This window comes from Thalassophryne amazonica, chromosome 13 (genome assembly GCF_902500255.1).
Source record: "Thalassophryne amazonica chromosome 13, fThaAma1.1, whole genome shotgun sequence".
NCBI lineage: Eukaryota > Metazoa > Chordata > Actinopteri > Batrachoidiformes > Batrachoididae > Thalassophryne > Thalassophryne amazonica.
The window spans coordinates 86,481,064-86,496,947 of NC_047115.1; the positions used below are offsets into that span (position 1 = coordinate 86,481,064).

The 15,884-nt window shown below is 44.9% G+C and overlaps 1 protein-coding gene across 2 annotated transcripts in view; it reads left to right on the forward strand.

Annotated features, from left to right (window-relative positions):
• Positions 1-15,884, forward strand: part of hspa12a (heat shock protein 12A) — a 342,644-nt gene that overhangs the window by 166,759 nt on the left and 160,001 nt on the right. For both annotated transcript variants that reach the window (XM_034185227.1, XM_034185228.1), the window contains exon 4: positions 8,458-8,644. In XM_034185227.1, the coding sequence (XP_034041118.1) occupies positions 8,458-8,644 (187 nt within the window). The remainder of the gene's footprint in view (positions 1-8,457; positions 8,645-15,884) is intronic.

The following is a 15,884-nucleotide window of genomic DNA, read 5'->3' on the forward strand; positions in this document are numbered from 1 at the left end:
ATAACAAAACAATTTATTTTCCCCCTTTTGTGCAATACTTGCTTGCCTCTACTGGTGGTTGGCTCTCACTGCGGTATTGTATCACTTCCTGTTCCGGAGCACAGCGGTGTTTTTCTGTATCTGTTAGCTGTTTAATCTGCGCAGTTAGATTGATCTAGTTATCTAGATTACGATTTGTTTCCCAGTGTAATCTTTACGTGCCTTAACTAAAGCACTCCTTCTGCTGAATCACCTCTAAATTATTTACACATTATTCACTTTGCGTGTTTATAGGAATCCGCTAGCTTAGCGTAGCTACTAGCTCTTAGCCGATTTAGCATGGCGGCTTCTCCTGTCTCTCCCGCACTTTTCTGCTCTGGGTGTGAAATGTTTAGTTATTCCTCGGCCTCCTTTAGCAGTAACGGTACTTGTAATAAGTGTAGCTTATTCGTAGCTTTGGAGGCCAGGCTGGGCGAATTGGAGACTCGGCTTCGCACCGTGGAAAATTCTACAGCTAGCCAGGCCCCTGTAGTCGGTGCGGACCAAGGTAGCTTAGCCGCCGTTAGTTACCCCCTGGCAGATCCCGAGCAGCCGGGAAAGCAGGCTGACTGGGTGACTGTGAGGAGGAAGCGTAGCCCTAAACAGAAGCCCTGTGTACACCGCCAACCCGTTCACATCTCTAACCGTTTTTCCCCACTCGACGACACACCCGCCGAGGATCAAACTCTGGTTATTGGCGACTCTGTTTTGCGAAATGTGAAGTTAGTGACACCAGCAACCATAGTCAATTGTCTTCCGGGGGCCAGAGCAGGCGACATTGAAGGAAATTTGAAACTGCTGGCTAAGGCTAAGCGTAAATTTGGTAAGATTGTAATTCACGTCGGCAGTAATGACACCCGGTTACGCCAATCGGAGGTCACTAAAATTAACATTAAATCGGTGTGTAACTTTGCAAAAATAATGTCGGACTCTGTAGTTTTCTCTGGGCCCCTCCCCAATCAGACCGGGAGTGACATGTTTAGCCGCATGTTCTTCTTGAATTGCTGGCTGTCTGAGTGGTGTCCAAAAAATGAGGTGGGCTTCATAGATAATTGGCAAAGCTTCTGGGGAAAACCTGGTCTTGTTAGGAGAGACGGCATCCATCCCACTTTGGATGGAGCAGCTCTCATTTCTAGAAATCTGGCCAATTTTCTTAAATCCTCCAAACCGTGACTATCCAGGGTTGGGACCAGGAAGCAGAGTTGTAGTCTTACACACCTCTCTGCAGCTTCTCTCCCCCTGCCATCCCCTCATTACCCCATCCCCGTAGAGACAGTGCCTGCTCCCAGACTACCAATAACCAGCAAAAATCTATTTAAGCATAAAAATTCAAAAAGAAAAAATAATATAGCACCTTCAACTGCACCACAGACTAAAACAGTTAAATGTGGTCTATTAAACATTAGGTCTCTCTCTTCTAAGTCCCTGTTGGTAAATGATATAATAATTGATCAACATATTGATTTATTCTGCCTTACAGAAACCTGGTTACAGCAGGATGAATATGTTAGTTTAAATGAGTCAACACCCCCGAGTCACACTAACTGTCAGAATGCTCGTAGCACGGGCCAGGGCGGAGGATTAGCAGCAATCTTCCATTCCAGCTTATTAATTAATCAAAAACCCAGACAGAGCTTTAATCATTTGAAAGCTTGACTCTTAGTCTTGTCCATCCAAATTGGAAGTCCCAAAAAACCAGTTTTATTTGTTATTATCTATCGTCCACCTGGTCGTTACTGTGAGTTTCTCTGTGAATTTTCAGACCTTTTGTCTGACTTCGTGCTTAGCTCAGGTAAGATAATTATAGTGGGCGATTTTAACATCCACACAGATGCTGAGAATGACAGCCTCAACACTGCATTTAATCTATTATTAGACTCTATTGGCTTTGCTCAAAAAGTAAATGAGTCCACCCAGCACTTTAATCATATCTTAGATCTTGTTCTGACTTATGGTATGGAAGTAGAAGACTTAACAGTATTCCCTGAAAACTCCCTTCTGTCTGATCATTTCTTAATAACATTTACATTTACTCTGATGGACTACCCAGCAGTGGGGAATAAGTTTCATTACACTAGAAGTCTTTCAGAAAGCGCTATAACTAGGTTTAAGGATATGATTCCTTCTTTATGTTCTCTAATGCCATATACCAACACAGTGCAGAGTAGCTACCTAAACTCTGTAAGTGAGATAGAGTATCTCGTCAATAGTTTTACATCCTCATTGAAGACAAATTTGGATGCTGTAGCTCCTCTAAAAAAGAGAGCTTTAAATCAGAAGTGCCTGACTCCGTGGTATAACTCACAAACTCGTAGCTTAAAGCAGATAACCCGTAAGTTGGAGAGGAAATGGCACCTCACTAATTTAGAAGATCTTCACTTAGCCTGGAAAAAGAGTCTGTTGCTCTATAAAAAAGCCCTCCGTAAAGCTAGGACATCTTTCTACTCATCACTAATTGAAGAAAATAAGAACAACCCCAGGTTTCTTTTCAGCACTGTAGCCAGGCTGACAAAGAGTCAGAGCTCTATTGAGCTGAGTATTCCATTAACTTTAACTAGTAATGACTTCATGACTTTCTTTGCTAACAATATTTTAACTATTAGAGAAAAAATTACTCATAACCATCCCAAAGACGTATCGTTATCTTTGGCTGCTTTCAGTGATGCCGGTATTTGGTTAGACTCTTTCTCCCCGATTGTTCTGTCTGAGTTATTTTCATTAGTTACTTCATCCAAACCATCAACATGTTTATTAGACCCCATTCCTACCAGGCTGCTCAAGGAAGCCCTACCATTATTTAATGCTTCGATCTTAAATATGATCAATCTATCTTTGTTAGTTGGCTATGTACCACAGGCTTTTAAGGTGGCAGTAATTAAACCATTACTTAAAAAGCCATCACTTGACCCAGCTATCTTAGCTAATTATAGGCCAATCTCCAACCTTCCTTTTCTCTCAAAAATTCTTGAAAGGGTAGTTGTAAAACAGCTAACTGATCATCTGCAGAGGAATGGTCTATTTGAAGAGTTTCAGTCAGGTTTTAGAATTCATCATAGTACAGAAACAGCATTAGTGAAGGTTAAAAATGATCTTCTTATGGCCTCGGACAGTGGACTCATCTCTGTGCTTGTTCTGTTAGACCTCAGTGCTGCTTTTGATACTGTTGACCATAAAATTTTATTACAGAGATTAGAGCATGCCATAGGTATTAAAGGCACTGCGCTGCGGTGGTTTGAATCATATTTGTCTAATAGATTACAATTTGTTCATGTAAATGGGGAATCTTCTTCACAGACTAAAGTTAATTATGGAGTTCCACAAGGTTCTGTGCTAGGACCAATTTTATTCACTTTATACATGCTTCCCTTAGGCAGTATTATTAGACGGTATTGCTTAAATTTTCATTGTTACGCAGATGATACCCAGCTTTATCTATCCATGAAGCCAGAGGACACACACCAATTAGCTAAACTGCAGGATTGTCTTACAGACATAAAGACATGGATGACCTCTAATTTCCTGCTTTTAAACTCAGATAAAACTGAAGTTATTGTACTTGGCCCCACAAATCTTAGAAACATGGTGTCTAACCAGATCCTTACTGTGGATGGCATTACCCTGACCTCTAGTAATACTGTGAGAAATCTTGGAGTCATTTTTGATCAGGATATGTCATTCAAAGCGCATATTAAACAAATATGTAGGACTGCTTTTTTGCATTTACGCAATATCTCTAAAATCAGAAAGGTCTTGTCTCAGAGTGATGCTGAAAAACTAATTCATGCATTTATTTCCTCTAGGCTGGACTATTGTAATTCATTATTATCAGGTTGTCCTAAAAGTTCCCTAAAAAGCCTTCAGTTAATTCAAAATGCTGCAGCTAGAGTACTGACGGGGACTGGAAGGAGAGAGCATATCTCACCCATATTGGCCTCTCTTCATTGGCTTCCTGTTAATTCTAGAATAGAATTTAAAATTCTTCTTCTTACTTATAAGGTTTTGAATAATCAGGTCCCATCTTATCTTAGGGACCTCGTAGTACCATATCACCCCAATAGAGCGCTTCGCTCTCAGACTGCAGGCTTACTTGTAGTTCCTAGGGTTTGTAAGAGTAGAATGGGAGGCAGAGCCTTCAGCTTTCAGGCTCCTCTCCTGTGGAACCAGCTCCCAATTCAGATCAGGGAGACAGACACCCTCTCTACTTTTAAGATTAGGCTTAAAACTTTCCTTTTGCTAAAGCTTATAGTTAGGGCTGGATCAGGTGACCCTGAACCATCCCTTAGTTATGCTGCTATAGACGTAGACTGCTGGGGGGTTCCCATGATGCACTGTTTCTTTCTCTTTTTGCTCTGTATGCACCACTCTGCATTTAATCATTAGTGATCGATCTCTGCTCCCCTCCACAGCATGTCTTTTTCCTGGTTCTCTCCCTCAGCCCCAACCAGTCCCAGCAGAAGACTGCCCCTCCCTGAGCCTGGTTCTGCTGGAGGTTTCTTCCTGTTAAAAGGGAGTTTTTCCTTCCCACTGTAGCCAAGTGCTTGCTCACAGGGGGTCGTTTTGACCGTTGGGGTTTTACATAATTATTGTATGGCCTTGCCTTACAATATAAAGCGCCTTGGGGCAACTGTTTGTTGTGATTTGGTGCTATATAAAAAAATTGATTGATTGATTGAATACTCGGTGTACAAACATAAAACGCGTCTGTCTGGCGGAGTGAAGGACGGCGCGCTCTCCAGCGCCCAAAGGGATCAAAGCCCGGCGCCTCTGGACCCACGTTCACCGCCAAACACCCCCCAGGTGGACACGACAAACCGACTCTGTGAAGGATAGAAAAGGTGAGGTAAGTCAGCAGCTACAACTAATATCCTTCAAAGGCACACACTATCAGCAACACATTCAGGTCTGAATTTAAGCTTTATGTAAATGAGCAGCTTCTCACAACAGGTGGAGGATCATCTGTCCGCACGCCACGGCCGTGAGAAGCAAGCTGCACAACTCTCGTCAATATTCACATATACTGCGTAACAAAATACCAAATTACTGTTAACAATTATTCAGACAATCAAATCACCTCTGATGTGTGCTGACAGCATGTGTCCCTCGCCCGTCCTCCTTCACAGGCACGATGTGTCAAACCCAGGCGCGGTCCTCAGCGTCTCACAAACGAACATCACAAGGTCGAGTTCCTGGCAATTCTGCTTGAATCACACATGGCTTAAATGCAGAACGCCATCTCATTATCTGCTTCAGCTGAAAGTCTTTAAGGTTGCACGTGAGCATCATCCACAGGTGGTGCATATCACGTTGATGAGGGTGAAGGACTCTTCTGCCAGCACCTTCTCCACAGACAATAAATCAGTTTGCATACCACCTGGAGAGCAAAGAAAAGAAAAGAACACCAAAATGTCCAGCCAAACCCCCCCAACACACAACAGACGTGCTAATAACAAACTCATCATGTTGATATGTAAATGTCAGAGGATGGTTGTGTTATGTGTTGCTGATGGCGGTTAACAAATGTTTAGAATGTATGTTTTCTTTAAAAAGAAACTATAAGGCCAGAATTTGGATTTAAGGGAGTAATTTGAGTAAAGCACTTAATTAAATTAAGTGAATTAAAATCAAACATATCAGTGATGATAATTAGGTTTATATAGGAAGGGTAAATTTCCATGCCTCAGAGTCACCACCAGGGCCTGATGACCCAGAGGTGAAGTCATAGAAACAATCTCATCACACTTGCAAATTGCCTGAAAAAATAATGTCACTAACAGTTGTTTTTATTGGTGTAGGTTTGGAAAGACCACCCACTTGGGGCAGAGAAACTGGCCCTTTAAATGTATAAAGGTGACTGTAACCCTTTGTGTTTTGAAGCTGCTCTGGCATTTTTTGAAGAAGACTCTGTGAACTTGCTTCCTTTTGCCGGCAAAATAAAAACTGTTGCTTTGGCACTTGATTCTCCCTGACTTTTAAACGATTGAGCACAGCTAAAACACTTAAGCCCTGGTCCCAGCGAATAATGAAGGATGAATAATGAGCCATGTAGCATGTTTTTTTTTTGTACGAGTCAAGTTATTCAACAATCGTTGGAGGTTAGTGGCTCTGAGAAGCTTTTAGAGGCAGAATATTTGGCTAAAGTGGCTCATCTCTGAGCGTGGCGCTAATTTCAAGAAGGTCAAAATTTAGCAACAGCAGCGTGGGGCAGTTTGTGTACGAGGTACTACAAGGACAAACAAGGATTTTGGAGGCATGTTTGTAGTGAAGACGAAGCTGTTAAAAGTCCATTATCTGAGCACCTGGTGGCTACGAGGACTGGACAGGCTGTTTTGGTTTAGCCCTCTTGCGCACTACAATTCCACCTGCTTTGTGTGCTGGATGCTGTATATAAAACAATTATTTTGTAGCAGATGTATCAGTTTCTGTCAGAACTTGGATGCTGAAAACACCTCTAATTGCTTCTCGAATCACAGAGGACATTTGGAGCTTTTTTCCTCTCTCTGTCTCATGTGCTCCTTGAGGTGGAGAACATATTTGGAACAGCCTAAAGACAATTATTTGTAATGTTTTAATAGCTTGGTAAAACAGTTGCATGTTCAGTCCTTCTTTATAAACAGCTGTAAAAGTACGTTTTTGATAGATTTAACATCTTGTCACAAAGGATCAGATGAGGCATGCTCTGTGCGCGCTGACGCAATAACTCACAGTCAAGATGAGCATTTACGCAAAATGCGAGCTTGCAAAAGAGCAATTTTATAGACAATAATGGACGAACACAAAGTTAAAAGTTAGATCATGTTGTCAAAATGACTGTAAAGCCATGGAAGAAATAAATCCAGTGAGAACAAGCCCAGAGGGGACTGTCCAGGAACCCGTGGTTCGGTTCTAGCTGGTCTGGTGCATTTAATGACTCTGGAATACAGGTGAACAGCAGCCTGCTGCACACCCACCAAACTGTGTGACATCTTGAACGGATGCTGTGAATTGAAAACCCACACTTTAAAGGGACCAAGTGTGGGAAGGGCTGGAGGTTTGGACCAAACCCATGCCTAAACATGCACTAACGTCACAAATACATGGCGCTACATGGATTATATGGAACTTGACATGGCTCATCTTTGTATAACTGCAGATAATTTCTTAATTTTGGAAAAGACATTCAATATTAGCTACTGATTTTTGCCAAGGTTGAAAAATTGTACTAATCCATCTTTGTGTCCAAGAGGTTTAAGACCAATAGATAAAAGAAGTCTTTACTTGTTTTTTAAACACTATCACATGAGTATTTTTAACTAGTTCTACGTATTATGTCCACTGTGTGGTGAGTTTTTCATGTTATATTTACAGTTGTGCTCAAATGTTTACATACCCTGGCAGATTTTTAAGCGTTTTGTGTTATCAGTCGTATTCTCTGAAAAATGGCCAAAAATCTAAAATTCTGCCAGAGTATGTAAACTTTTGAGTGCAACTGTAAGTCTATGGATGGATGAATGGGTTTGTTGGAATGTGTAATCAGTAGCATTGTTACCTGGTGCCAGTTTTGTTTTTGGCTTCTAAAATATTTTCGCCAAGAGTGCTAATGTGGCACCTGGCTGGTTCCTCCTAAAGCACCACAATCCATACCTCTTAATATGCTTTTATGAAACTTCACTGGGCTAAATTGGTTAATTGCAGAATTACTGGGGGAGAAATAGATAATTGAAGTGCTGAGATAGGCTCCAGCTCCCCCTGACCCTTATTTAGAATTAGTGGGTATGAGGCCCCCACTGATCCCTTTAATTTAAAATACATCCCATAGCAAATTGGACCACATGCTCGGTGTGGGAGCTTGCACTGGTGCTGTGTGTTGCTACATCCACCACACTATGAAACAGTCTTTTGGTTCTGGATGGCAAACCAAATCAAGAAGGAGCAAATAAACAGATGCTGGTGAATATGTAACCTCCTTGGTGGTAGTATGTTTCCTGTATTCGAAAGAATAGAAAAGATCTGGACAAAACGATTTGCACACGGCATCAACCAAGGTTCTCAGTTAACTACTTTTAGGTTGACCTCTCACCAGCAACTAAGAGCCTTGGATTGGTGCTCTTTGAGAGCTGACCTCCATAAGCCACCCGACACAAGAACACGGATGGCACTAATAATAGCTGACCTCGATTTGTTCAGAAATACTATGGCAGCTCAATTAACCTAGAACACAGTTTCTTTAGAGAGAATGAAATGACTGATTTGTGTTCTATCAGAGTGAAAATATGTGACTGAACTGCTCAGTGTCTGATGAAAAGCACAAACTGAGATATCCACGTTCTTTGTGATGTGTGGACGGCGTGCTAACAGTCTGAAGCAGATGGTCAAGCAAATATACTGACATACTGTGTTTGGAGCTTTTACCATCTTCAGATGTCTCTGTGCCTGACCTGTGTCCTCATGCGTGTTCCTCAGACGCTGGGAAGGTGGGGACCCAGGAGTGTCCAATCAGAAGACCCCAACCACAATCCTGCTGACGCCAGACCGAAAGTTCCACAGTTTTGGTTACGCAGCACGCGACTTCTACCATGATCTGGACCCCAGCGAGTCCAAACACTGGCTGTACCTGGAGAAGTTCAAAATGAAGCTGCACACCACAGCAGTAAGGACACAAACACACACCCATACACAAATATTCTCTTTCTCATATGTAATGCCACCTCCAACCAGTCCAGATGTTACCCAGAGATTTGGTGATTCATATTTCAGTGCAGCCCATATCCAGACGGCTCTGGCCCCCATTGTGCTAACTTAAGCCCCCGTCACACAGAGCAAGAATGTGCAGGAACCAGGCTGAAACGACAAAACTGTCATGCACAGTGGGGAGGGAGAGACGTGGTCAGCTGTGTCAGAACGCATCCAGATTACCTCGACCACACACCTGCACGATGGCATGCAAAGGTGGACAACAGGTGGATGACACAGACTGCCGTCAGACGGCCATAAAAGGATCAAGAGACTGCCGATGTCCAAATGTCTGGATGGCAAACACGTGACCCGAGGTGGGAGGGAGCGCTGTGTTCCTCCCTGCACAGTCCCTGCCGGTACTGGACAACGGAGTACAACCACGTATGGACCAGACTCCACACATATGTGTCAAAGCTGCGTCTGAAGCATGGTGCAGCAAAGGTTCAGCAAAGGTGTCCAGTGGACACATGCGCCCATGCTCACGCTTAGTGGCTCATGCAGCCATAATGAACACATGCACAGCTAAGTGATCATTCCAGTCCCGCTTGTGTGTGCAAGCGCGCAGCACGTGTGTGTGCACGCGTGCCACTGGACACCTTTGCTGAAACTTTGCAGCAGTCACACCATCAGATGGAGCCTTTCCAGCAAACTTTATTTTCTTTTTTCTTTTTTGCTTACTTCAGGAGCACAACACAACTCTGTACATCATGATGTCAGTTGGATTATCACATGGGATTTAATTTTTGCATGGTTATTTGCAGCACACAGCAGCCTGGTGAAAAGTTTTTCACTACAGGCTGTGGCTTGGATTCTGTGCGCTCTGTGCTGTGAAACGATCCTGGTTCCGTGCTGGAGGTGAGTTTCATGTTTAATAATCTTGTCACGGCCTGGGATACAGTTCCACCTCACGCCTCTGACAGAGTTTAGATGGTGATCACATAATAATATGTATATTACAGTGGTGAGATCCATTCAGCTCTGACTGTGTGCGATGATGCATTACTGCACATGAGAACCACGAGAGAGGTGCAGTGGCACCACGATACTTTCAGTTGATTGTGCGCTGTTCACACCCACTGTACAAGATGATGCATCCCACATACATGTTATTCCATATCAACATTTCCTTTTCCCTCCCTGACCGGGTCCAGTGGCGGTGGACATACGTGGCACAACATGTTGGCAGGCTTTGCCGTGACTGATCGATCTCACAGCTCAATCAGCCCTTTCAGATGCTGTTTTGATGCCGTCAGAATATGTAGACTGCGATCATATGATGCAAAAACTGCAAATAGACCATCGTCAGATGTGTGTTATATCTCAATGGTGCCAAAAGTGTTTTGAACATGTGCAACACACTCGGTACAGCTGAGCGAATGGGACCAAATATGTAGATGCTCACAGACTGCCGTCCGTTGGTCTTCTGACCGCACCTCAGTATTTCCCAATTGTGGATGGATGTGTCATTTGGTTGCAATTCGGCCTCAATTGGTGTATGTGTGATGGGGTATTAGTGTTTTCTTCCAAAATATTAACCTACTAATGTCCCAATGCACATTTCTATTGAACCCCTGTCTCCATTATGATTATTTAGCCTGCATGGGTTTCCGGCCACTGACAGCAGGAGAACACAATTACACTACCAAGCTCTTTACAAAAGTTGATGTTGTCTATGAATGAGTAAGAGTTTACAGATGGGACATTTGCCATATAACAAAGCTGTTCGTGAGATGTACCAAAGTCACGCAGGCTGATCGTACGGCATCAACTTCTCAGTGATATAAGTGACTGATTTATAGGAGAGCTATTTCATAATGAAGCGTTTTATTGGTCAACAGACACAACCGTATTCATATATATGTTTTTGCACAGGCCAGTCAAATTCTTTCCGTCATATCACTTCAGCTCAGAGCTTTTCTTTATGTTGTTTTGATGTTATGCAACTTCAGACATCAACGGCATGGATGTCACTCCATACATCTGAGCTGAGCTCAGCTGGCTGCTGGAGTCTGCAGGTCTGCAGCCATACAGTCTTGGGCTGCTGCATGTCAGCCAGGACGTCTCATTGTGGGAAGAAAGAAAACATTTTGATTGATTGCATTTTATTGTTTGTATTACAACGTTCGGAAAGAGGTGTCATTTGATTTAAATGGCGATTTGCTTTGAATTTATAAATTCCAAGCTGGACTCGACTAAGCAGAGAGCGGTGCAGTGTTTGGAGCAACAGAACGGAGGACGATTCTTTTTTCTTTCTCCCAACAAGACAGGAGTCCCAGTTAGTTACTTTAATCCGCAGAAAAGTGACTCACGATTGACATATTTTAATGGCTTTGAGAGGGGTTACGAAGCGGAGTTGCCGCTTCTGAAGAGGCGCGAAGCAAAGATCCAACGAAGCAGCGGATCGAAGCACTGCTTCATTGGTTCAAGGTTCAAAGCTAATGACTCGTCAACCAAGAGAGATGCTCTATGCAAGAACCCAAATGTCAGAATCACCTGGACTGGATAATAAATGGATCATAAATAATGATGGCGAGATGAAGCCCCATTGATGTATCGAAGTGGGTGACTGGGAAGTGTTGGGTAAGTGGGAGGAAATTGCTTTGATGATTTATTATTTTTTAATTCTGAAATGAAAAATTGGCAGAGCCACGGTTTGGCAGGGCTATGGGGATGTTTCAGTTTTTTATTTACTTATTTATTTAGGAATGAGGATTATTGTGGTAGAAGAGATAGGGATATAACTTTGTTGAATTACATGATGATTTTTTAAAAACACATGAGGTGCAGTAAAACCTCATAATAAACACAATCACAGACTCCCCTGATGCACAACAGACACCTCACATTCAACAATATGGGGGTTGTTGTTTGATGAGAAAGTGTTTATGTTGTCTCCACAAGAACATTTTTAGTTCTTCATAATACAGACTGGACCGGAAATGACTATGAGTAAAGAAAGCACCACAGCAACCAGCACAAGCCATGTCACAGCAGTGGACCACAAGCTGCAGATATGTAGCTGCGGATGGAGGAAAATAACATCCTTTCGGGGGTTGAGGATTCACCATGGAAAGAAAAAGTGCTTGAGTGAAGAGAGTCAGGGGCCTCGCATTGACCTCTTCTTGCAGAAGAAGTCAAATCAGTCGATTGAAGTTCACCAACTGGACGAAAACCATAGTTTGGAGAGCATCATTACCCCTGTTACGGAAGAGGTAAACTCAAGCACTGAATTAGCGGTGGAACAAACATCGGCGGTGGAACCCATTCAAACTCCCAGACCTGCAGTTGAGCGGAGACTCCCAGGCTACAAACTGCATGTGAAGTGGCCCAGTGCGGCGGAAAAGAAGCTGTGGGTAACAGTGAATAATGATCTGACCCTTTCCCTCAAACAACTTCAAGGCACAGCGGAGAACATCATCTATCAATACGGAGCAGAACGCTTTGGAGTACTAGAGAGGAAAGTTGTTAAACAGGCTCCTACTCCACCCGTCTCCAGGAGGCAACAAGAGATCAAGCGCCTTGTTCAAGAGCTGAGACAACTCAGGAAGCTGTGGAAGAAGGCCTCAGAGGTGGAAAAGGAGGGCATAAGCACTCTCCAAGCTGACATCAAAACACGGCTGGCATGGTTCTACAAAGATCCCTTCAAGTTCCTAAAGAGTCTCTTCACCAAGGAGAAAAGTGGACATCTAAAAACAACAAAGAATGATCTAGAGCAGCACCTGAGAGCAACCCACTCTGATCCAAAGCGGCATGAACACCTGGCCATCCCTCCAGACATTCCACCAATTGACCTTCCAGAGCATCAATTACCGACTGGTCCTCCAACATGGAAGGAGGTGGAGAAGACTGTCCATAGGGCAAGAACAGCTTCAGCTACTGGGCCAAACGGAGTCCCGTACAAGGTGTACAAGTACGCACCAGATGTCTGCAGGTTTCTCTGGAGCCTCATGAGAACGGTATGGCAAAAGAGGTCTATTCCTATAGCGTGGTGTAGGGCAGGTGGGATCCTTATCCCAAAGGAGAAAGACGCAGCGACCATCAGTCAGTTCCGCCCAATTGCCTTGCTTAACGTGGAGGGTAAGAACTTCTTCGGAGTCATTGCACAAAGGATGGCCGAGTACCTGTGCAGGAATGGGTATGTGGATAAATCTGTTCAGAAGGCAGGAATATCGGGCTTCTCTGGGTGTCTAGAACATGCCAGCATGATCTGGCACCAGATCCAAATCGCAAAGCGGGAGAAAAGGAACCTCCATGCAATCTTTTTGGATCTGGCAAACGCCTTCGGCTCTGTGCCCCATGAACTCCTCTGGACTGCATTCAAGTTTTTCAACATCCTGGACACGATCACAACCTTGATCAAAGACTATTTTCAGGACCTGCAGTTCTGCTTCTCAACTCCTGAATTTACCACCTCATGGCAGCACCTGGAAATAGGCATCATGGCCGGATGTACCGTATCTCCCCTGGTTTTCACCATGGCGATGGATGGTGATGGTCATCATCCGAGCCTCAAAATGGGTTGTAGGGGGACAAAGATTGGGATCTTGCTGGCGGCTCCCTTCCCTCAGAGCCTATATGGACGACATCACCACCCTGACCACCACCGTCCCTTGCACCAGGAGATTACTCAGAAAACTTGAGGAGAACATCAGTTGGGCCCGGATGAAGATTAAGCCATCAAAGTCACGCAGCATTTCAGTGGTGAAGGGAGTGCTTGCTGACCTGCAGTTCTTCATCGGAGACGACCAATCCCCATGGTATCTGAGCAGCCAGTCAAAAGCCTGGGAAGGTGCTATGATGCAAGCCTGAAAGATAAAGACCAGGTGAAGCAACTGTGCAACGATGTCAAAGCAGGCCTATTGGTGATTGACAGCACCCATCTTCCTGGGAAACTCGAGGCCTGGTGCCTCCAGTTTGGCTTACTACCCCAAGTGCTGTGGCCCCTGGCAGTCTACGAGGTGCCCATTTCAATAGTAGAGAAGCTGGAGAGAAGAGTTACCGGCCACGTCAAGAAGTTGCTTGGAGTTCCGCGCTTGCCTGTCCACCATAGGCCTCTACGGAGACGTGTCCTGAAGTTGCCCCTTACCAGTCTAACAGAGGAGTTCAATGTGTTGCAAACAACATGACTGCAGATGACCTTGAATGAATCCAAGGACCCAGTGGTTAGGGAAAATGCACCAACCTTGGCAACAGGGCGCAAGTGGACACCAGCAAGAGCAGTGGAAGAGGCGACAGCAGCTCTCAGGCATGCCGACATCGTGGGGAACTTTAGCAAGGAAGAGGAGGCCTCGGGTTAACATCTAGCCACCCAGCCTGGAGGAAAATGGTGGTCGAGGAAGTGCGGCATCAGGAGGAGGCCACAAGATGGGCCAAGGCAGTTGCCCTTGGAAAACAGGGACAGTGGACATGGTGGGAAGGTGTCGAAAGAAGAAAGTTGAGCTGGAGGGATGTATGGGCCATGGAGGCAAAGAGCTTGAGCTTTGCCATCAGAGCCACTTACGATGTCCTTCCAAATCCAACCAATCTCCACCAGTGGTTTGGCGAAGATCCTGCATGCATCCTGTGCACCAAGCCAGCCTCCCTCCGACACATTCTGACAGGGTGTAAAGCCAGTCTCACCCAGGGACGGTATACTTGGCGTCACAACCAAATCTTGAAGAGCCTCACCTCCACACTGGATGGCAAACAATCCAGCATCAACGCCCTGCCACCGCCAACATCTGATACCTCATGGGTAACTGCCTTTGTCCGTGAAGGGGCAACAGCTGCCAGGAGGAACTCTAAACCAACAGAGAGAAGCCAGCTGTGCCCACCACACGACTGGAAGATGCTAGCAGATGTTGGCAAACAGCTGGTGTTCCCCGCAGAGGTCGCCACTACCACCTTGAGGCCTGACCTGGTGCTCTGGTCCCTTTCCCTAAAGAAGGTATATATAGTCGAACTTACTGTACCCTGGGAGGGCTCCATGGAGGAGGCATTTGAGCGGAAGCACCTGCGGTATTTTGAGTTGGCCGCGGAAGTGCGACATCGTGGCTGGAATGCTGAAGTCCGCCCTGTGGAGGTTGGGTGCAGAGGCTTTGTGGGAACGTCTACCACAAAACTCTTGAGGGACTTGGGAATCAGGGGCCAGAACCTGCGCACAGCCATCAAAGCCGCATCAGAGGCAGCCGAAAGGAGCAGTCAGTGGCTCTGGTTGAAGAGGAATGACCCCAATTGGGCCCCCAAGTAGTGCAACAGGAGGTATGCGGTCAGCCAGTCTAAGCCTGACTCAGGGAACTGGACGCCCCTGCCATGCATAGTCCCCTGAGATGTCTCATGTTTCATGGCTAATTGGGCTTGGGACGCAAGCTCAGGTTTGATCATCCTGTAGCTGGCCGCCTCTGGAGAGGGTGTATAGTGTTAAGGGCTGAAACACCCTATGACCCAGAGGAACACTACTGATGATGCGTACCCGTAAATTCAATTCCTCTCCGTACCCGTAAATCCAACTCCCCTTCAAGTCCACCATCCATCATTCACCTACAAGTCCACCAAGCGTATGTGCTTGCACAAGAATAATAACACCTTATTCTGTGTTTCTGGAATCAGGATGTATGAAAATTACATGACAAAATAAAATTGTTGACTTCTAAATAGATGCTGCCAGAATTGCAAAACAAAGCAGTCATGTGATCTTACTTATTAGTGAGACTTTCTTTCTTTTTGTTCATGTGACATTCTGAAATTTGATACAAGCCTCGAGACAGGTTTCATTTGGACACGCACCCTCTGCTCAACACATGCCTCAGATGTAGCATCACTAATCATGACTCACCAGTTCGGTCTTGATTAGACTTGGGACTCCAGCAAGGGCGGTTGCATTCTTCCCCTCTCCTCTCCTCCTTTCTGTTCTCTATCTCTGCTCCGACCTTCAAAGTCCCAGCTTCACCAGACTATATTGGATCAACCATGGAATTGATCAGATGGTCTCTCAACGCTATTGACACCATTTTTTCGACAAGGAAATCAGGGCTGGGGGACCCTGCATGCCCTAATGGAACCCACCCAGCAGGCTATGTTCTCGACGCCTGGGAGAAATGGCGTATGGCGTGCTTGGTTCCACTCTCTGTGGAAGACGTTGAGGATTTATTTCTATTTGCTTTTATGGTGGGAAG